This window comes from Phascolarctos cinereus, unplaced genomic scaffold (genome assembly GCF_003287225.1).
Source record: "Phascolarctos cinereus isolate Bilbo 61053 unplaced genomic scaffold, phaCin_HiC Scaffold_5;HRSCAF=322, whole genome shotgun sequence".
Lineage (NCBI taxonomy): Eukaryota > Metazoa > Chordata > Mammalia > Diprotodontia > Phascolarctidae > Phascolarctos > Phascolarctos cinereus.
Window position 1 is genome coordinate 477,671,452 of NW_027555958.1, and position 23,621 is coordinate 477,695,072.

General features: G+C 41.3%; 1 protein-coding gene across 6 annotated transcripts in view; it reads left to right on the top strand.

Moving 5' to 3' along the window:
- The window catches only part of MSH4 (mutS homolog 4), an 87,243-nt gene that overhangs the window by 54,566 nt on the left and 9,056 nt on the right, over nt 1-23,621 (top strand). For 3 of the 6 annotated variants that reach the window (XM_020968519.2, XM_020968522.2, XM_020968520.2), the window contains 5 exons: nt 4,111-4,247; nt 6,508-6,611; nt 10,661-10,785; nt 16,100-16,300; nt 21,089-21,207. In XM_020968519.2, the coding sequence (XP_020824178.1) occupies nt 4,111-4,247; nt 6,508-6,611; nt 10,661-10,785; nt 16,100-16,300; nt 21,089-21,207 (686 nt within the window). The remainder of the gene's footprint in view (nt 1-4,110; nt 4,248-6,507; nt 6,612-10,660; nt 10,786-16,099; nt 16,301-21,088; nt 21,208-23,621) is intronic. The other 3 variants (XM_020968523.2, XM_020968524.2, XM_020968525.2) reach the window with 3 other exon arrangements.

Here is a 23,621-nt window from a genome sequence, read left to right on the forward strand (position 1 = left end):
ATTTTTTCTTTTTTTAAAAATTTATGTATTTTTAATTTTCAACATACACTTTCACAAGATTTTGAGTTCCAGATTTTCTCCCCATCTTGCCCCTCCCCACACCCCAAGATGGCATGCATTCTGAATGCCCTTTCCCCCAATCTGTCCTCCCTTCTATCTCCCCCCCCCTTCTCTTATCCTCTTCCCCTTCTGTTTTCCTATAGGGCGGGATAGATTTCTATACCCCGTTGCCTGTATATCTTATTTCCCAGTTGCATGTGAAAACAATTTTTAACACTTATTTTTAAAACTTTGGGTTTCAAATTTTCTCCCTTCCTCCTTCCCCACTCACCATCATTGAGAAGGCAAGCAACTTGATATAGGTTGGACATGTGTAGTCATGCAAAGCACTTCCATAGTAGTTATGCTGTGGAAAACTAACGATATTTCCCCTCATCCTATCCTGCCCCTCCCTCTCTTTTGACTCTGTCCCTCCTCAGAAGTGTTTGCTTCTGATTACCCCCTCCCACAATCTGCCCTCCCCTCTCTCATCCCCCTTTTTTCTTATTCCCTTCCCCCGTATTTTCCTGTAGGGTAAGATAGATTTCCATACCCAATTGAGTGTGTATGCTATTCCCTCCTTAAGCCAAATCTGATGAAAGTAAGATTCACTCATTTCCTCTCACCTTCCCCCACTTCCCCTCCACTGTAAAAGCTTTTTCTTGTCTGTTTAATTTATCCCATTCTGCCTCTCCCTTTCTCCTTCCAGTATAATCCTCTTTTACCCCTTAATTTTATTCTCCAGGTATCACCCATGATTCTGTGCTATCTATCTGTCTATATTTCTGTCTGTCTATCTATCTATCTGTCTGTCTGTCTATCTGTCCATATAATTTTTTCCCTCCAACTACCCTAATACTGACAAAGGACTCATGAGTTACAAATATCATCTTTCCACATAGGAATGTAAACAGTTCAAACTTAATAAGTCTCTTATGATTTCTCCTTCCTGTTTACCTCTTCATGTTTCTCTTGAGTCTTGTACTTGAAAGTCGAATTTTCTATTCAGCTCTGATCTTTTCATCAAGAATGCTTGAAAGTCCTCTATTTCACTGAATTTCCATTTTTTCCCCTGAAGAATTATACTCAGTTTTGCTGTGTAGGTGATTCTTGGCTGTAATCTTATCTCCTTTCCCCTCTGGTCCCTTAATGCAGAAGCTGCTAAATAAATCCTGTGTTATCCTGATTGTGTTTCCACAGTACTTGAATTGTTTCTTTCTGGCTGCTTGTAGTATTTTCTCCTTGACCTGGGAACTCTGGAATTTGGTTATAACATCTTAGGAGTTTTCCTTTGGAGATATCTTTCAGGAGGCGATCAGTAGATTCTTTCAATTTCTATTTTGCCCTCTGGTTCTAAGATATCAGGGCAGTTTTCCTTGATAATTTCTTGAAAGATGATGTCTAGGCTCTTTTTTTGATCATGGCTTTCAGATAATCTGGTGTTTTTTAAATTATCTCTCCTGGATCTATTTTCCAGGTCAGTTGTTTTTCCAGTGTGATTTATTTATTAATCAGTGCGTGCCAGTTGTGCAGCTTAGGCCTGGATCCCAAATACAGGGGGAGACAGACTTTTATATATCAAAAACAATCAAATAAAGCCAATTATAACATTAGGTAATCTGATTTATCATTGGAGGAAAGATTAGAGACTTTCCAAATTTGGAGGGAGAGAGTGAATGGGTACAATCCCTGAATACAGAAAAAGAGGTGTCCTGCTCCCCCAAGTGTCCATAAGCAATCAAAGGAACATGGAAACAATAACTGATTGATCAATCCAGGCTGGTTTTCAGATGACGTATGGGTTGCTTGTGATGTACAATTGTGAGAAAACGCCTTGCCTCAACCTTTGGATCTGACTGGATTCGGGTCAGCATACCTGAGGTCCTTGCTTAAGGGTCTCTGAGCAGCAGGGAGAGATCATCCAGCTTCCCAGGTTCAAAACACAGAAGTTGGACTAGACCCATAATTGAATAGAAAGGGAACTGGGCTGGCTCCAGAACTGAGTCACAAGATGGCATCAGTGGGGGTCACTCAGCTCCCACAATTAACCACTTACTGTCCTGATCCCCTTAATTCCCTCACCCCGCCCCCATTCCCATTCTCGGAAACTAATAAATTCAAATTTGTTTCCCTATTCTGGAAAATGGGTGCAGTTGGACTTTATGGTCCTGTGAGGTCCCTTTTGGCTCTCAATTCATGATTCTATGGCAGTGACTCAAAGGATAACAGATACAGAGCTAAAAGGTCACGTTTTGAAAATGAATACTATAGGCAGCTAGGTGGTAGTACAGAAAGAGTGCTGGGCTAGAGCCAGGAAGACCTGAGTTCTAACATGGCCCTAGACACTTGGCGGCTGTGTGACCCTGGGCAAGTCACTCAACTCCTGCCTGCTTCAGTTTCCTCATCTGTAAAGTGAGGCCAATAGTAGCACCTACATTCCAAAGTTGTTTTGAGGATCAAAAGAGTTAATAGTTGTAAAGTGCTTTCAGAACCTTAAAGAATTCTGTATCTGCTATCATTTATCCTTCTTATTTTTGATAGAACACCAGTGACTGGACCACCCATAGACTTCATTCCAAGAATCACTGATGTGCACAGTAGCCATCCCCTGCGCCCAAATAAAAACATTGGTGAAAGGCAGTGGGCAGCATTTTTTAGTTACTAATGTGTATTCATCCCAAAAAGTTTATATTGCGTTGGTTTCTTGAAGTTCTAGTCACGCGTGGTTGGGGGACTTAAAGCCTCTGGGCCACATGTGGCCCTGTAGGTCCTCAAGTGCAGCCCTTTGGCTGAACCCAAACTTCACAGGACAAATGTTGAGGACCTTGAGGGCCACATGTGGCCTTGAGGCTACCGCTTCCGCACCCTGTTCTAGTGTTTCATTATATTCAACACATTGCTGGTCTAACTAGTTAATTGGTGCGCACGACAGCCAGACCAGTCTTCAGGTCCTTGCCACAGCCTTAGAGAGGCCAGAGCTGTTGTGGAGCTCATCTTGCCCAGACAGTCCAGGTGAGAGGCAAGTGGAAGCCTGAGAACTATAGCCCAGAAATGGGGAAAGCCAGCCTCCCTTGGCCGTAAGGATTCTTTGGAGCAAAGGTGTCAAATACAGGCCCTGAGCCTCCTGAAGCCCACACCAGTCCTAAGTGTGACGTGAACCTGACTAAGTGCAATTGGGAAACATTTAACACAGTAGGTAAAAATAGAGTCAAACGTGAGAATATGAACATGTGGTTTCTAATGATATCTGTGGCCCACCGAGATCCTTAGCTAGGGGTTTGTGTCCCGTGTCTGTCTGCCTTCCACCCTCCTCCTTAAAGGGCCACTCACCTGAGGGAGCGGCTACAAAGGTGTGACCAGCTCTTGGACTGAGGAAGCTTCCTGAGGGTCACTTTATGAAAGCCATTTACTTTTCCTTGTTCAAACTGGAGGCACATGGAATTGAAGTTGACAAAAATGCCAATGCAAGGAGAGAAGAATGTGTCTGTTTTGGCCTGACTTTTGATAAAAATAGGCAACTTGGAGTAGAGTAAGTTAGTTATTTGCCCTTGGCCCTATTCTTGGCCACACTTTTATCAGCAATTTTGTTGAAGGCATTGGTGGAACACTAGTCAGATGTGCAGCTGACCCAAAGCTAAGAACACTGAATAGAACAGGGCCAAGGAGAGATCCCTATTTAAAACAATTAATTTCTGAAAATTGGTAGAGGAAATTTATTATTTAGCAAATGTCATTGTTAATGCTTTGTGCATTTAAAAAATAAACCAAAAATACTATTCATAACTTGCAGAGAGAACATACAGAGGCCAAATCTGATTACATTTTGAGGGGAAAGGGGAAAATCTCCCCTCTCTTTGAAAAAGTGCAAATAGGTAACTTTGTGTGAGGATTTTTAAATGATAGTAAATGTCTTACTATACCTTATAAGCAGATTTCTAGCATTTTAATGTATGATAAGTTGAAATATGATTTTTCAATGGGTATATAAAATTATAGAAGAATAATGTTTTCAAAAAGATTTCAGATTAAACAATGGGCCTCTCTTTCGCTCTTTCTTTTGGCTGATACTAGGAATGATAACACAACTTGGAGAAAAATACAGCCTGCCTTTAAAGACGAGTTTTAGCTCTGCTCGAGGATTTTTCATTCAGATGAACATGGATTGCACATCACTACCCAGTGGTCAACTTCCCTCTGAATTTATTAAGGTTTATTTTGAAATGATCATTGAAATGATTTTTTAAAATATGGATTCTGTGCATATGTTTATATAGGCATCCTCATATTACACAATTTAGACTAGTCCTTTAAATATGGATTGGTAGATGTATGCTATCTCAGGTCTGTCTACTAACCCACTCCATTCAAATAAAGAACCACTATTTGCTACCTGAGCTTTGAGAGTTGTTGCCCATGGCAGCGGCTGTGGGGTGTTGTCCTTGTCCACAGGCATATTGACCTTGACTGCTCACCACACTGCTGGCAGTCTCCTCCACATTATCTGTTCTTTTTCCTTAGCCTGTTTCCAATTTCCCTCTTCCTTTTACATTTTTACTTATTATCTCCTTTTTATTCTATCTATGAGCTAAAAAGCAGCCTCAAAACATCAGATTTAGAGATGCAAGGGAGCCTAAGGATCATTACATTTGAACTTGAGCTGGAGAGAACCTTAGAGATTGTCTAGTTTTATTTTATTATTATACAGACGAGAAACCGAGTCCCAGAGCCAGAGGTGCACTGGCATCAGCTTAGCCCAGCTCGTGAGGCCCAGTGACTGAAAACCGAGGCTCAACCGATTGGTTTGTTGATTGTCTAGACTTAAGAAGTGATGGAGAAAATGTGAATAATGCGGATTCAGCTTTAAAGTGCACCATCAAATTTTTTTTTTCCTGAAGAGCTGGTTGTTAAACAATGATGAGCCCACTGCTGCCCAGAGAGTCTGACTGACGTGTTGCTCGTACAGTCAGAACTGTAGTGAAAACTTAGATCTTTACTCCAAGTCCCATGCTTTTTTCACTCGACTATGTTGTTTTCATTTAACAGTCAGTCAGTGGGGCAGCTAGGTGGCGCAGTGGATAGAGCTCTGGCCTTGGAGTTAGAAAGACCTGAGTTCAAATCCAGCCTCAGACACTAGACACTTACTAGCTGTGTGACCCTGGGCAAGTCACTTAACTCCAATTGCCTCACCAAAAAGCAAAAACAACAACAACAACAGAAAAGCAGTCAGTCAAGTCAATCAGCAAGATTTATCAAATGCTGGAGGAGGAGGGCTGAAAGAAACCAAAACAACCATGAAAGGCTTTTCAGAAATGTGGGCACAGAGGTGCAGGATTTAGCAGCTAGATCTGGTGCTGGCTGAGGAATAGCCATGAGGCTGAGGGAAGGTTGGAAGGGATCAGGTGACCCAACAGGGGGCTTGACATTTGGCCTGAGAGGCTGTTGGCGCCACTGACATTTGGGGAATGGGGGAGGGGTGGTAACACAGTCAGATTTGTCCTTTGAGAACATCAGTGTGGCCAGCGTGTGGAGGACAGGTTGGAATGGGGGAGACAAGGCAGGGTGATGGATGAGAAGCAGCTCAGGGAGGGGTGAGGGGGGCCTGAAGTAGGCTGGTGACTGAGGGGCCATGACATGCTCTCTCCACCTGTAGAGCCACCACTTTGGCCCAGGCCCTTATTGTCTGGTCTTCCAGTCCATTCCCTGCGTAGCCGCTAACGTGATTTTTCTGAAGTGTGGATCTGAACCTCACTCCTTCTTGACATTGAAACTCCTGCCCAGATAATCCCCTTTCTGTTTACCCCGCCTAACGACACATCATTCCCCTGCACACACTCTGCAATCCAACTGCACTGGCCTTCTCTGTGCCCACCAGACCATAGTCCAGGTGTGTCCTGTCCAGAAGGCACCATGCTTGCCCTGGCTGTCTCCTGTGCCTTTTTTACAGTTGTAAAGGAAAGATTTCAGTTTTACCCTGAGGATGCAGAACTGTGAGAGCTGTTTTCCAGGTAGCTGGAGTTTTGCAGTTGCCTAAGAGAACAGGGTTAACTGAAGCCCAAAGTATTCAAAGGCCGTTGGCTGATTCCTAAGATTCCCAGTTATGTTTCATAGACATTGTGCTCTCCTCTGAGAATTCACAGACTGTCACGTTTGTCACCACATCACTGATCACAGGCAGTTCCAGGATGAAGATTTCTTGACTTAAAATGTGGGCTATCAGACTATGAAATTCTTGGGAATTTTAGGCAATTTTTTTTGACAAAAGTGTTTCTTATACATAACAATTATGTGATCAGATGATAAAATTTGATTTAGTCATTTTATTGAGAAGTTCTTTTGTTCTGTATTTAAATAGGATAGCTTTTTTCCCCCCTGTGGTTGCCTTTTAAATCTTTTTATTTACCAGGAATGTTTTTAATTTAATTGTAACTAAGTGGTGAATTTTAACATTTAATTTTAATTTCTTGGCAGATTACTAAAATGAAAAACACATATAGCTTCACATCAACAGATTTGATTAAAATGAATGAAAGATGCCAAGAGTCATTGAGAGAAATCTATCATATGACTTACATGTAAGAGAATGAAAAATATTTAGCTATTGAACTAAATTGGATTGTTTTGTTATGTTAATGTTAATGATTAGTAATGTTAATTTCAATTCATTAATTCTTATTTGGTTAGAAATGATAAAGAATTATGTTTTTTAGCAAATGGAAAAGAAAATATTCCCTGACTAGGTTCTACTAAAAGCTCTTAAGACTATAAACATATGAAATCAAACATATTCTCTATATACTTCAGCATTGCCATGTACAGAGTATTGATCTGGTCATTGGTGATACAGATGCAGAAATAAAATGCCCTTATGGAGGGGAGACACGTATTTAAATATTTAAAGGCGTATATTTAAATATATTCAAAATGTAGTTTGAGAGGTAGAGAGCTAAGGAGTTTAGCTAACACTGAATCCCTGTTCTCAAGGACCTATAGTGACCCACACCAATGCAGAGCACTGTATTATAATAACATTATTACACGATAAATGCATTAGGCAGTTACCGAGTGCTGAATGAGGTCTGACAAAAGAGGCTATGGCCATTTGGGGAGGATGGAGAACGCTTCCTGGAAGAGATGGGATTTCCATTTGAGCATAAAGGGTATGTAAGAAATCAGCATGCAGGATTTGGTAGGAAGTGCTCCTTCGATCTAGGGAGTAAGACAGGCCAGGAGGTGTGAGACGACATTGTGTTTGGGCAGAAGGTCTCTGGCTTGGCTGGGGCACTGAGATTCTAAAGGAAGGTCAGATGAGATAAGACTGGGAAGGCAAGGACAGGCAAAGAGGTCACAAGGAGCCACGGACCCCTTGGCCTGGGGATCTGCCCTCAGCCTTGTGCTGTTCACAGTGGCATTTATTAAGTACCTGATCTGTGCCAAGCAACATGCTCAGCCCTGAGCATACAAGGAAAGGCAAAAAACAGTTCCTGCCCTCAAGGAGCTCACAGTCTAGCGGAGGAGACAGCATGCAAATAACTACAAACAAGCAAGATATAGACAAGATCATCGAGGATACACGACAGAGGGAAGACAGACACCAGCATTGAGGAGCATGGGGAAAGACTTCTTGCAGAAGGTGGAATTTTAACTGGGACTTGAAGGAATCAAGGGAAGCTCGGAGGCAGAGATGAGGTGGGAGAGCATTGCAGGCATGGGGGGCAGCCGGAGAGAATGCCTTGTGCAAGGAAGAGCCAGGAGGCCAGTGTCGCTGCATTGCAGAGTGTGTGTTGAGGAATGAGGTATAAAAAGGGGGCTGGGGGCCGAGCAAGTTATGAAGAGCTTTGAATGCCAAAACAAGGAATTTTGTATTTGATCCTGGCAGTAAAAAGGAGACCTTGGAGTTAGTTGACTTGGGGAGGAGGAGGCAACATGGTCAGACCTGCGCTTTAGGAAGATCAGTTTGACAGCTGAATATAAGGGGGATTGGAGTTGGGAACCAAGGAGTCTTGTAATCATCCAGACATAAAGTGAGGCGGTGAGGGTCTGTACCAGAGTGGCGGCAGGCCATTGAATCTGTCATTTCAGCAGTTGTGATTGATGACAGGTCCACTTCACTATGGCATTTGGGGTAGAAGCAGGATTACTGTTGCTGGAAAAGAGTACAGGCACTGGGGACTTTGTCAAAAAGTGTAGCCCAGAAGCTCAGAGTTCCTAGAGTGAAGCAGAACAAATCTCACTCCTCTTTGACATAGCTGCCTGTAAGGAATAAGCCCACACTGCCCTACCCTACATGCTTTAGGAGAACCTCAACCAGGTTCCTTCTGCAGAAGCCTTTCCTTAGCCTGGTGGTTTGTCAGAACTGCAGCCTGAATGGGGCAGTCGTGGGGCTCTTTACCCTGCTTCTTAGACAGTATTACTTCTGACTGTACTAGAGGCCCCCTTTGTCACACATTGAGCTTGCCATCTTCTGAGGTTCCCACACTGGTCTCCAGAAGAAAGCAGCCTGGTGTGGTGGCGAGGGAGCTGTCCTCAGACTCCAGAAGACCTCCATTTCTACATAGCTGGGTGATCCTGACCCAAGGCCTTGCACAGAACTTCTGCGCCTCAGTTACCTCATCTGGAAGATGGAAGGGTTGGACTGGATGACCTTTAAAATCCCTTCCTCCTCTAAATCTACTAGGACCTGCTAAATCCTCCATCTGTAATGCTGGGAGACTAAGTGGGAGATCTGGGAGTTGAGAGAGAAAGATGCAGCAGAAGAAGATGAATTCATGAGGTAGGGGAGAAGGGCTTTGGAGGAGTAGCCACGTTGCAGCTTAATGTGTGCATCATGAGTTTGTAGGGAGCCAAAGTCGTGCGTTTTGGGGAGTTTCTTCTCCCCAGGCAGTGCCTCACAGCCCTAGAAGTCATAGGGAAGGAGAGCCAAGGATGGGGATTCATAGTTTGGGAGCAGCAGGTTGAAGTCGGGGAGGCAAGGAATTCTAGGAGAGTGGCTTGTGAAACATTCAGTCTGCATGCCACAGGTCTAGGCTGGGAAAGAGAATGGTGAAGCCAGCAGTGCAAACAAGCAATGGAACAGGACAAGGGGGCTATTTATGGAGTTGAACATGAAAGTGCAGGTGAAAGTTAGGCTTAACATGAGCGACAGAGTAGTAGAGTGGAGAACAGAAGTTGTGGTCAGCAGTGGAAATTCAGGTGATGCAATCCTAATGGTGATGAATAAGAAAAGCCATTTGATTGTAACAGACTTAGAGACTACAATCTAAATAAATAAATGGTTATAACTAACATAAAATAGAAGCATAACCTCAAGTAGATTTGCTAAAGGCTATTCCCCTACTCATATTTTATCAATTATTATGACCATTTCACAGTTCTGCATTTCAGAGTGAAACAGGTGAAAATCAAATGTCTAAAAATAAGAAACATCATCCATATGACATATAACAAAAAGGTTTCCAAAATCATGGAACCCTTCAAAACAATAACCCAGGAGGTCATGGATAGATTTCAGGGGATCCATTAGCTTGATTTTTAAAATATTTTGATTCAGTATCATTGATTTCTTTTGTAATCCTCTGTACTTTATTCATTTAAAAACATTATTCTTAGAAAGAGTCCATAGGTTTTACCAGACTGCCTGATGGGGAGAGGGCACAAGACACAGAGAAGGTTAAGAACCCTGGACCTGAAAGGCTCCCATTCCATCTATAAAATGTTTTGATTCTATATTGTGTATTTGGAGTTTTCAAATGACCAAGCTGAATCTTAAACATAAAATTTTTATAGTTTTCCATTAGGGTTACTCTTATGTGCAAGAATATAGTAATAAAGTTAAATAGAAGCAGCATGACATGATAGGCAGAGGATTGTGTTTCTAGTCCAAAAGAGTAGATTTCAAATCTTGCCTGTCTGACCCCAGGCAAGTTTGTTCACCTGGGTTTTAGGTAACCCCTTAGTCTTATCTACTAAATCCTATAAAAACAATAACAGCCCACATTTACATAGCACTTTAAGATTTACAGAGGGCTTTACATGTATTGTCTCATTAAAAGATTCAAAGATTGGTTGAGATTGGCTCCGGTGGAAGGAGTTTCCCCACTAGGAAAAGTAATAAATCCACAGATCTTTTATGTATTAGTGAATAATACTAGATATAAGAATATTTATGTCAAAAAATTAGAGGCTGTTTCTCATTTAACCAATGATCTTTCTTTTAAATTCTGAAACGAGTCAACACTCAATGATAGAAATTCTTCCATGTATGCAGCAGATTGGAAAAAGAGGCATGGATTGGCCATAAAATTGCAAGTGTCTAATACGAACTGCTTGCTTTTAGTTTTAAGGATGTAATAAATTAAACCCACAGTTTTCGCAGCTATCCTGCTTGTGATTCCTTCTGGTCTTCCTCAGATTCTGTGGATTTACAAAGGTTTCAGTGTGTCTCTGGTTTCATTCCCATTCCTTCCTTTTTGGCTGAGAGCCGCTTCCCGAGTCCCCCATGGCACCTAGTTCAAAACAATGTTTGCTTCCTTCTGACAGTAATTTGACGCTGTGTGGTAGTTATGTGTCGTTCTACAGGTTAGCCCTAACATGGAGAAACTCAATCAGAGACGTTTGTTTGCAGGGTGGTGTGCCAGCTGCTTGGTGAGATTTATGAGCACATTCACTGCTTGTATAAACTCTCAGACATTGTGTCCATGCTGGACATGTTGCTGGCGTTTGCTCATGCCTGCACTCTTTCTGATTATGGTAAGTTACTTTTTTACTAAAAGTTTCAAATTCTTTTTGTAGGCCTCTATTTTAAAAGAACAGGCTAGAATGTTTTACATTTTTACTTGTCAAATTCTCTTTGTCTTTGGGCTTCTAAACTTTGGTATAACATGTAAATCTGGGTTTCAACAACTAAATATGTTATGGTACTTCAGGAAACCCTGGATCTCCTCAATGTAGGCATGCTTTGTAATGACACAGACCACCACCTGTGTGTACCTGTCCATCCTCCGTGACTATTGTCCATTTCCTTTCACATATTTGCCCCCCAAAACTGCCCCAGGACCAGATGGATTCACAAGTGAAGCCTATAAAACTTTCAAAGAATGATTAATTCTAATATCACCTGAATTGTCTGCAAAAATAAAAAAGAAGGGATCCTACCAAATTCCTTCTGTTACACAGATACTGTCTTGATATAAAAACTTGGGAGGGTCAGAACAGAAACTGTAGACCAATATCTCTAATTGCCATGGATTCAAAACTTTTGAATAAAATATTAGCAGAGAGACTAAAACAACATAGCATAAAGATGATACGCTCTGACTAGGTGATATTTATACCAAGAATGCAGGCGAGATTCACTATGAGGAAACCTATAGACTTAATTAACCCTATTCATGATAAAATAAAAACCATATGATTGTATCAAAGATACAAAAAAATATTTTGACGAAACAAAACACCTATTCTGTTAAAAACATTAGAAAGCATAGGGGAAAAAACAGACCTTTCCTTAAAATGATAAATTGTATATATTTAAAACCAAGAGCTAACATTATCTCTAATGAAGATAAAAATGAAATCTTTTCCACGAAATTCAAGGATGAAACAAGCCAAGTCCATTGTCATCCTCACTATTTAACATAGTACTAGAAGTACTGGCTCTAGCAAGAAAAAGAACTTGAGGGAATATGCATAGGTGAAGAAGAAACAAAATGATCCTTTTTTGCTGATTATATAGTGGTGTACTTAAAGAACCCTAAAACACCAACTAAAAATTAATTGAAACAATTAATAATTTCAGCAAACTTGCAGGATAGAAAGTAAATCTACAAAAATCATAAGCATTTCTACATAATAACAATAAAATCCAGCAGGAAGGGGTGAAGAAATTCTATTTAAAATTACTACAGAATATATAAAATGCTTGAGAGTCCACCTTCCAAGATCTACACAAGAACTAAAGAAATAAAATTGTAAACAGCTGTTTGCAGAAATAAAACAGACTTAAATAATTGAAAAAAATATTCATTACTCATAGGTAGGATGAGCCAACATAATAAAAATGACAATGCTATCTACATTAATTTACTTATTTAATGCCATACTAATCTGACTACTTTGTGAAACTAGAAAGAAAGAATGAAATTCGCATGGAGGAAAAAAGGTTAAGAATCTCAAGAGAAATAATGAAGAGAAATGGGGATGAATAGGAGCCTAGCAGTGCCAATCTCAAACTATACTACCAAGAAGTAATTATCAAAAAGGTCTGGTAGTGCTATAGATATAGGCACTTCACCTCTGCTAGGCTTATACATACCAGTATTTAAAGAAAGAGGAAAAAGTCCTTAATGTACAGAACTATTTATAGTAGGTCTTTTCGTGGTGATGCAAGGGGATGCCCATCAGTAAGAGTAAAGCTGAGTAAGCTGTGGCTTGTAATTGTGATGGAGTACTAGTGTTTTGTAAGAAATAAGGAAATAGAAGTTAATAAAGATGTGGAAAACTTATATGAACTGATGCAGAGTGAAGGCAGCAGAAGCAGATGAGCAATTTATACTATAGCATCAGTATTACAAAAATGATTAATTTGGGGGCCTTGTCTTATGCCAGTGAAGAATGAAGTGAGTAGAACCAGGAGAACAATTTATGCTGTATCAAAACACAGAGGAGACAGACACCTTGGAAAGCTGTGAGCCCTGTGTTCTATGTGAAGATTCTCTGTGACTCAGAGGACAGGTGATAAAGCATGCTGTCCCTTATAGAGAGGTGATGGATTTGGGTTAAAGAAGGAGATGCCCATATTTTTTGTGAACAGCCATTGAGGGAATTTGTTTTGAATTTTTGTTACAAGAAATTTGTTTCCTTTTCTATCAGTTTTCAACGGGGTTGGGAAGTGGGAGGAAAAGAAAACAGTTTCTATTAATTTTTTTCAAAAAAGAGGTAGGTGGGAGGGGTTTATTGTGAAATGTTACATGAGCTTTCAGGTGAGGTCACAGTGTTACTAGTTTTACTTAACTGTTTTACTTTGTTCTAAGGACCTCTCAGAAAGGGGAAGTTATCTGTAAAAGTTTGTAATACAAAAACAAAACATCAGTAACATTTAAGGTTTTGAAAAATAAAATCAAAGGAAACTTTTTCTGTAGCAGTTTTCTGATCACCAATTTTAGTAACACTTGGAAAAAAGGAAATAAAATTGACTGGTCTGACATTCTTTTTTTAAAAAAAATTATTGCTATTTTTAATATTAATTATTATTTATTGTTATTTTTAACAACACTATGTCATGTTGTTAATTTGTTGTTATTTTTAACATCACTCACTATATTGTATTGTTAATTTATTGCTATTTTTAACACCACTCTCACTATGTGGCATTGTTTTTCACCCCCTTTTGCCTTATGGAATCCTGCTTTGTAGTCAAGAAGTATAGTTCCTCCTACCACATGCACTTCCATCCAGTGTCAGCTGGCCTCCTGGCTGTCCCACAAACAAGATACTCTGTCATTTGGGCTTGGGAATTCCCTTTGGCCATCCCCCAGGCCTGGAATACTCACCCTCCTCTGCTCCTGCTACTCACCACCCTGGCTTCCTTTGAGTCCCAACTAAAATCCCATCTTTTACAGATAGCCTTTCTCAGCCCCTCTTAATTCCAGTGCCTTCTCTCTGTCAGTCATTTCTTACTTATCCTGTATGTGGCTTATTTGTACGTAATGGTTTGCTTCTTGTCTCCCCAGTTAGACTGTGAGATCCTGGAGGCCACTTTTGCCTCTTTTTATATCCCCAGCACTTAGCAGAGTGTCTGTCACATAGGAGGCCCTTAATAGACTGACTTGAGTTAAGCAGTATTGAACTAGCATGACTTTTTCTTTTTTTTCCTTTAATTTTTTTATTGATATCTTTTTTTTTTACATCACTTTCATTTCCAAGTATTTTTTCCTCAGGTAGCTATACCTTGTAGCAAAGAATAAAGAGAGGGAGAGGGGGAGAGAGAGAAAGAGAGAGAGGGAGAGGGGGAGAGAGAGAAAGAGAGAGAGGGAGAGGGGGGGAGAGAGAGAAAGAGAGAGAGGGAGAGAGAGAGAGAGAGAGAGAGAGAGAGAGAGAGAGAGAGAGAGAGAGAGAGAAAGAGAGAGAGAGAAAGAGAGGGAGGGAGGGAGGGAGGGAGGGAGGGAGAGAGAGAGAGAGAGAGAGAGAGAGAAACAGTTTGGTAAAACTAGCCAGCACATCCACGGTCTGATAATAAATGTTGTTTTCTACACCCATAATCTCTCAGCCTGCAAAGACGTGAAGGAGGTTCAATTTCTCTTCTTCTTTGGTCCAGGCTCAATCATGAGAACTACATGCTTCGATTTCCATTTTTGCTGTTGCTGTTTCCAATTACACTGGGCTGTTGCGGTTCAGCCATTTCAGTCATGTATGACTCTTCATGACTCAGTTTGGGGTTTTCTTGGCAAAGATACTGGAGTGGCTTGCCATTTCCTTCTCTAGCTCATTTTACAGATGAGGAAACTGAGGCAAACATCTTAATTATCAAATGATCTTAATTTTTTTAGACTGGTGATTTATCATTGCATTGATCGGAGTTCTGGTCTTTCAAAGCTGTTATTCTCCATAATGTGTTATATACACTGGTCTTTTAGTTTGCTCTGAAATTTTCCATTTCATCGTATCTTATGGCAGAATAACTCTGTTACGTTCATATGCTACAATTTGTTGAGCAATTCCCCAGCAGGGCAGCCCCTTAGTTCTCAATTTTTGGCTCCCTCCAAAAGAGTTGCTGTGAATATTTTTGAACAGAAAGATACTTTTCCTTTTTGATTTTTTTTGGGGGGAGCATAGGCCTAAGAGTTTCAAAGCTTGAGTGGTACAGTACTGAATAAGCAAATTAGGTAGTGATGCATTCTTATTATATTATTATATATATATTATATATTATATATTATATATTATATATTATATATTATATATTATATATTATATATTATATATTATATATATATATTATATTATATATTATATATTATATATATATATTATATATATGTGTGTGTGTGTATGTGTGTATATATATATATATATATATATATATATATATATATATATATCTTCAGTTATTTAGGTCTGTCTTTATTTTTTGCGGAGTTTTTTTTTTTTTTAGTTAGATTCATATAGTCCCTGGCTGAAGCTTGGAAGATACATTCCCAGGTGCTTAATGCTTCTATAGTTATTTTTTATTGAATCTCTCTTTCTAGCTCTTCTTGCTGGCTTTTATTGGTTACCTATAAATAGAGAGAGAATGAGGAGGATAGAAAAAGAAATGTCTAATCCCTCTCCAAATGCCAGCCTTTCAGTTACTTTAAGATAGCTATTCTTTCCTTCTGGAATGTTCTCTTCTTGAGCTAAACATTTTCATTCCCATCAACTGACCTTTGGGTGGCTTGGAATGGAAACCTTTCACGATCCTGGTTGTCCTCCTCTGGGCGTTCTTCTGCTTAAATTGTGTTGCCTAGAACTGAACATAGGTCCCTAGATGTGGGGTGATCGGGGAGAATTAGAGCAGGACCATCACCTCCTTATTCCTTGAAAGCGTGTCTTTCCGAACATGGCCCAAAGTGACACGATCACTTTTGGCTGCTTTCGTACAATGTTGACTCGTATTGACAAGCTGGAGAGCATCTGGATTGGTAATGGGACTGGGCCCCACACTGTAGCCTTAAGGATAATTAGACTGAAGAAAAGAGATATGATAAGTAGAGCTTCAAATTATATAGGTAAAAACCCATCGAAAGCACCAAATGTCCTTTTTTATCTTGAATAGAGTTTATTCATAGGATCCTTAGTTTGGAGCTAGAGGAGAACCCAGGCGGCACCTAGTGCAAACCTAGAGAGGCCTAGAGAAGGTAAGTGACTGATACACTCTTAGTAAATGGCAGAGCTAGGATTCAAACCCTTCGTGACTCCAAATCAGCTCTTTCTACTCTACCACATAGGCTTTTTTTAAAGTATAGAAAGGAAAAAGTTAAAATCCTCTGTGTTGATATTTTAGAATCTTCCTTTTCTTCCCCTTTAGTTCGCCCTGAATTCACTGATACTTTAGCCATCAAACAGGGATGGCACCCTATCCTTGAGAAGATATCTATGGAAAGGCCTGTGGCTAACAATACTTACATTACTGAGGGGAGCAATTTCATTATCGTGACTGGGCCAAACATGAGTGGGAAATCGACATATTTAAAGCAAATTGCTCTTTGTCAGATTATGGCCCAAATTGGTAAGTGACCCTTTGTTCTATAGATACTCACCTTATCCTCTATTCATATCCTTTTAGTAAGTCAAAAGTTTAATTTCTAGGCTTCTGGAAACAACTTGAGATCACTCCTTTTATGTAGGAGTGTAGTGACTGTTCTTCACAGTCCTTCACTACTCAGTGCTCTCTCAGTGAGCACTGAGTAAGTTGCACCTCTGTGCATGGAACAGAGCATATCGAGAATCATAGAAGGCTGCACCAAAGCAGGAGCTCCCTTGAGCTGCTGGGAACGTAGGACCCCATTTGGTAGCTGGTTCTGGTCAGTGCAGACATTCATAAAGGCTCGTCTTTTTGCTTTATCAGTGACTCCCAGGGTGAGACCAGATGACCTTGGGAGAGCCACAGAAATCTGGAACTCAGAGTCCAGATCAGGTTTCTCCATGTAGCATTGATACCATGAGGAACAATGAGTGACCTTTGGGAATAACCCAAAGAACCCAGGACCCAGCTAGTGGACGCTGAGATGGCTGTCCAACAGTCGTGCCACACGTGGATATGAACTTGATGGGATCAGCCATGTCCAAAAAAAGCCCAGACATCTTCTTTTGAGAAATTTTCAAAGAAAACTTTTCAGATCACTTGGAACCAGAGGGAAAGTAGAACTAGAAAGAAACCCCTGGGGTTACCTCCTAAGGTAAACTCCAAAATGAAAACTTCCGGGAACATTACAACTAAAATCCAGAACTTCCAGGTCAAAGGAAAAATACCGCAAAGAAACAGACTTTGAATACCCAGCAGCCACTGTCAGGGTCACAGTATTTAGAGGCCAGTGCTATGAAGGAGCAAAAAGCTTGGAGCATGACATGCCAGAAGGCAAAGAACATGGGCTTACAGCCAGTATTAACTTATCCATCAAAACTGAGTATAATGTTACAGGGGGGAAATGGACCTTTAGTGCAGTAGAGGACTTCCCAGCATTCCTGGTGAAAAGGCCAGAGAGGGCCGCAGAGAAACTTTGAAGTTCAAACACAGGAGTGAAGAGAAACATAGAGCAGAAAGATAAATGATCTGTAATAACTAACTCAACGAGGAGAGACTGCTTACGTTCTGATGGGGGGAGATGGTCCATGTCCCCTCTCTGAGCCTCGTCATCCCCAGGGGGCCTTGAGAGAGTCTCGTTAGACAAAGCCTGGGAGAAGTTCTGTATAGCTTGATGAACTTAAGACTAGCACAGGGTGAGGTGGAGAAGGGAAAGGAGGGTAGGGGGAATTATTGAACATACGGATGCAGGCAGACGTCTACACAAACAGTAAAGGGAGGGGTAGTGGATAAGTCCTCTGAACTGGTCACAGGAGGGATCAATGCACGCATACAAGGCTGCACAAGGAAACATTTCATTCAGCTTGGACACAGCAGAGAAGGGGGAGTTCGGGTGAAGGTAGACTAAGCAGAACAGCCTTTAACTAAGGACACACAAAACTAGCTCTTTTTGAGGCAGCAGAGAAAGGAAATCTCAAGGGCCGCCCATCAGTTGGGGAAAGGCTGAACAGCGCTCCATAGGAGCGATGGCAGAGATGCTTCCAGAGCATCTGGGGAGGGTTTACATGAGCAGAAGCAGCCGGACAGTTATTCAGGGACAACGTGGGGAAGACAAGCAGCTTGACAGAATTTGGAACTCTTCAGGACCGACCAGGGTCAGGTTCCAGAGGACTAAAGAGGAAGCACGCTCCCTGCCTCCTGTCGGGAGGTGAAGGACTCGGAGTGGAGGAGAAGACAGGCGTCTTTGGCCCCCGGAGAGCGTGGGAAGGTGCTTTGCTTTGATGGTCATGTTTGTGACAGGTTTGGGGGGAGGCGGGGATGAAAGAGTAAGGAGGCAGACTTTGGCCGATTTAAAATTATAATTTTAAGAAGCAGATAATTGATAGCCTTAGAACAATTTCAGTCAAGTGATTAGGTCAGAAACTAGATTGAAAGGGGTTGAGGAGTAAATGGGAGATGAGGAAATGAGAGTCATGATTATGGATGGCTCTTTCACGTCATTTGTCAAGGAAAGGAAGAAGCAATATAGGATAGGAGTGGGAACGGATGGTGGGTCGAGAGAAGAGTCTTAGTGAGACATGCGAGTGTTTATAGGCAGGAGGAAAGCCAGTGTGAAGATCATACACACACACACACACACACACACACACACACAGAGATTGTGATAATATGAAGACCATTGAGTGGAAAGGCTTTTCTTGTAGGAGGTCAAACCAAGGCTCAAGACTCGAGAATGGCATAGATGGCTTTGAGATATGGAAGGGGGAGAAAGAGCTCGGCAGAAAGTTTCTGTCCTCCCAGGAGGGCGAGTGGTGCAGTGCTCTTTCGAGAAGGGGAAGGGGAGCAGTGGTGTGGAGGCTGGTGCGGAGAGGGTCTGGAATAGCTGCTAAGGAGAAGATGGTCCAGATTCAGGAGAGAAGGAAGGAGCAGAAGGGACTGTTAAGATTAGATAGCATCGTTTATTAGGTTATAGATAAGGTGACCGTTTCTTAAACATCAGCATCAAACTCTTGAACGTGACTATACCGAAAAACTCCCATGATTTTAGACGTTCCCTCCCTTGGACCCCCTAGACAGCAGTGAGTGGCACCCACTTAAATCCACAGGTTACAGGTCCCCACCAATATATTTATATGTTAGTACAAAAGCAAAAGACATTGAATCAAACAGCGTAGAATAATAGATGATGTGAAGGGTGTTTTCTGCACACATATGGGTATGACATGTAGCTAACAGGTACATACATGTAAGAAACATGCATCTAAGGCATGCACTTGGCTGAGACAATTCATGGTGCTGTAGTGACAGTGCCGCACATGTCCTCTGGGAATGCCCCTGGATGAGGGTCATGGCCCAGCTCTACCAGGAATCTCTGCAGCCTGCCGGGCGGCTTCTGGCTGTGCGGGTGCGGTGTTTCCTGTGCTGGTCTCTGCCATCATGTTCTGGCCATCAGCTGGGCCAAGCTGGGCTGCAGCTGCTAGGGAACCTGTCTTGTTGTAAGAAGGACCTTTCGTTACTGGAGTTTAAGACCTCACGTCAACACAGCCGGGCAGCCAGGGAAAGCCGGCGCAAAAGCGTAGATGAGATAGGATGGACCCTTCCACTGATCTCACTTGAGGTCTCTGATCCTTGCTGCCTGGTGGGCTCGGCTTAGAAAATTCCTCTGTTCCTGTCAAATTCCTCCTTGTCAGTCTGCCTTCCTAAATAACACCTCAAGGCCTCATCCAAGGAAAATCTGGGAGGGTGTGGTGGCAGGGAGTGAGGCTGCCCTAAGCAGTACACCCACACACACACCCCCCACCTCCCCAGCCCCCCACCCCCGGCTGTGTGAATATTCCCTGAGGCGAGACCAGTGAGCAGGGCTACCACACCGCCTTCTCTCTGCCTCCATTTCTGCCTGTTTGATACTGATCTGCCCCCATGTAGTATAAAGGGAGCAAGGGAGAGAGATGGGTCAGGAGGCTGTGGGTGATGGGTACCATCACCTTCATCTTATACATGAAGGAATCCAGGAGAGTTGAACTGGCTTTGCTAGGCCCCATGACTAACTAGCAGGAGAACAGAACTAGAACCCAGAGCCCTGGACCCCCAGCTTAGTACCCTTCCCATGAGAATAAAAAGATTGTGCCTTCTCTTTGTGGTTACTTATTTAGCAGTGACTTCAGGTATTCAGTTGTCAGAATACTTATTTATTTTCCCTTATTGTTTGATGTTGGGCAACCTTAGGATCTTTAATGTAAAACAAGTATTTCTTTTAAAAGTTACCTTAATTTTTCTTAGCTCCTTCCTAACACTCAGAAAGATCTGCTACAATTATATAATCAGTATTCCTGGATTCTCTAAAAGAAAAAAAAGGCAGCGTGGAATAGGCAGCCTTGGAGTTGGGAAGACCAACTGGTCCTGACTCTAGTGGGTTCCAGATGTGTGACCATGGGCAAGGCCACTGAACCTTTCAGGGCCCCAGACAGTGATGGAACGCTGTAAAATTACTGACAAACTGGGGCTTTCTGTCAGTGAAAGGAGTTCCCCATATGGATGAAATCTCAAGTCTGGCAGACCCTTTGAGGGCAATATTTTTTAAAAAATTGTTGCTTTTAAGCCTTTCTTTGGGTTGTCTCTCACCAGATTGGACCAAGAATTTATGAGGAGAAAAGCTTGTTCTCCTTCAGGATTTAATAGGCTGCTATTTCTCTCTGATACTGCCCATTTGTATTTGAACATGGAATTTTTTTCCCCACAAATTTGAATGCTGACCATTTTTTTTACACACAGATAGTAATATGCTTTTATCTTCCAGTGGGTTAAAGTGAATTTTGTGGTCTCATTCTTTATGTAGAGCAGATTTACAAGTTGAGCCATTGAGATCTGCTTTCAATAGAGGGATATAAAGTCTGGGGGAGTTGGCATCGTGTCCTCAGAGGCAGTCACTTTGTTTTATGGATAAAACTTGGTTTTTTTTTCCTTTTTACATTCTACTGCTGTGTGGTCGGCAATGTTTTCTAGTCACATTTGCTATAACATTTTTCTAAGAGTTTTTGAGAATGAAACTTTAATTGCTTTTCTAAAATGAACTTCTTCCTATTTAAAATTTTTCTCATTTAATTTTCACTTCTTTTCATGTAACTACTACCTTTAACATTTGGTCTCGGTAAGTATATGTGTTAACTCTTGTGCAGTAGAGAGGAGAAAAAGTTTAGTACTAATGTTTTTATAAGATAGTTTCTTTTTGTTATGAGTGTATATATACCTAATACTTTTTTCTTAATTCTGTAGGCTCATTTGTCCCAGCAGAATATTCTTCATTTAGAATCACTGAACAAATTTTCACTAGAATCAGTATGAATGATGATATAGAAACAAATTCATCAACGTTTATGAAGGAAATGAAAGAGGTACCAAGTTAAATTCTTTTAATATCAGGAATGGGTTGGATCCAGCTATTAGACAGTTGGTATTGTCTAATGGACTGTGCTTGTTCTGAAACAGGTTAATATGGTCATGCCTAATGCTAAGAGGAAGAAGGTGGTCAAAGACAACTTCCTCATTTATCTGTTAGGTGACACAGTAAACTTTACATCAATGTATGAGAGAAAATATGGTCATTTAGTTAGAAAGCATATCCATTTTTTATGGAACATATAAAAATAATGTGTTTCCCCAAAACACACTTTCTGTAATTATTTATACCTTTTACATTGTTCTTACTAGGCTTGATTTTTAAAATATTGAATTGGTAGCAAGCTTCTTTTAATCATGCTTTAATTTGCCATGACAAAACTTTCTCTTCTCTTAAGCATTTTCGCATCCTTCACCTCCCTTTCATGGACTGGCTAACTCTCCACTCAGTGGAAAGGGACAGAGGGGGTCAAACTGGCCTCCTTGGCCAGCCCTGGGAGGCAGAAATCATTTGGATGGCAAATGTTTTAGCTTCACTTGTGTTTCAGGTGAATGTCATTTATACAGCATGGATTGACTTATTCTCTACTGGGTATGTGAGTTCATTCATTCATTCAAAAATGTTCAGCACCTGCTGTTTTTAGAGGCCTGTGTTAGGAACTAGGGAAGATGAAAAATCTGGATGAGACGCAGTCCAGAATTTGTCGACTTTACAGTGCACAAATCAGACACTATTGCATGTTACATTCAGTGCATCAGAGAGAGGCAGGATAGCCTTCTGTGTAAGGTCTGGGGTTCTTAGGGTGCTCAGGTGCCAGCCAAGGCTTCAGAAAGTGGGCAGGGCTGAAGGCTGACCAGGACCTTGAACACCAGGCTTTGGAGCCAGGGAAGGGCATAACCAGATATAGGAACGAGGAAGATTATTTCAACATTACTATGAAGGACTCCTCAATCATGCAGCTATTAAGCACCTACTATGTGTCTAGCATTGTTCTGGGCTGGGGTTCTGGAACATATTTATGTCATGGACAGACTCCTTGAGCAGTCAGTCAGTGTGCTGAAACCTATGGACCCCTTCTCAGAATAGTATTGTAAATGCATAAAATAAAATACATAGTGTTGCAAAGGAAACTGTTTATGATTAGATAAATTTTTTTAAAAAACCAAATTCACAGACCCCTGTTCTGGGCTGCGAAGCTCCCCAACCCCCAGTGATTTAGAAAGAGGGTGTCCCCTCTCCCTTTGTGTCCCATGGTCACACTCAAGCAGCTTTTAATCCCTTTCCCTACCTCCTGACCCTTAACCCCGGTTGAAACACATAGTGAAGAAACTCTTAGAGAAACCAGTTTCTTTTGAAAACACCTGCAAAATCATGAAAGTGAGCAAGCTCTCATTAACGGCCACAGTGATTGGGGGAAATAAGTGAATCTCTTCCTTTAGAAACAGAGGACTAGAATAGTCCTTCCCGGCTTGGTTATCTGCCCCTTCCTGTAGACTGCTCTATGTGGCTGCTCGGTTGGGTCCTCAGTCTCTGATGCTTTGGAGCCTGGCATTCCTGGCTTAATGCAGGCCCATCCCAGGACCTCGACACCCTTCAGCATGCTTCCTCTCTCTCTGACACCTTCCATCTTCTGGGGCAGAAGGCCTGAGCTTTTATTCCCAGGATCTCCAAGGCTCGAGTAGATCAAGCTCTGGGATCCTTTTCCTGTGTTTACCCTGCATGAACATACTTAATGCATATGTAGTAACATACATACATGTTTTCTTCCATGATAGACTTTGAGCTCCTTCAGAATAGGGATTGTGTCATTCTTTGCATGTGCTTTCTCAGTGCCTAGAATAGGACCGACGTATAGGGAACACTTGATTGATTAAATCATTGATTGAGAATGAGTGATTGATTTCACTGACTGTCTTCCATGCTTGGAATACTCTTACTTCTCTCTCTGAGGAAATTCCCTGGTTTCTCTTCAAGATCCCTCTCTAGATGAGGGCTTTTGTAGTTCCCCCAGCTACTAGAGCTTTCCTCCCAAAGTTACCTTGTACATGCTTTTAAAAAAATGCCTGTGTATGATTTTCCCCATTAGAATGTAAGCTCATTTAGGTTTTAATCTTGTCTTCATCTCTAGGGCCTAGAACAGTGCCTAGCGTATGGGAAAAGCATAATAACTGCTTGCTGATTCATTGATTGATAATCTCTGCCTTTAAGAAGTTTAGTTTAATAGGAAAATAATACATGATTCATGAAGTTTGCTATATCAGATTATAGCTTCATGATGTCATAAATAGAATGGAATTCTTTTGAAGGGAAGTTGGCCACTTTGCTGTGAACACATCACTCCATGAAGAAGACTTGTATTTGGTGTCCTTTTGAGAAAGTCTCCTGGGTTTGTTGTTTGGGGATTTAAAT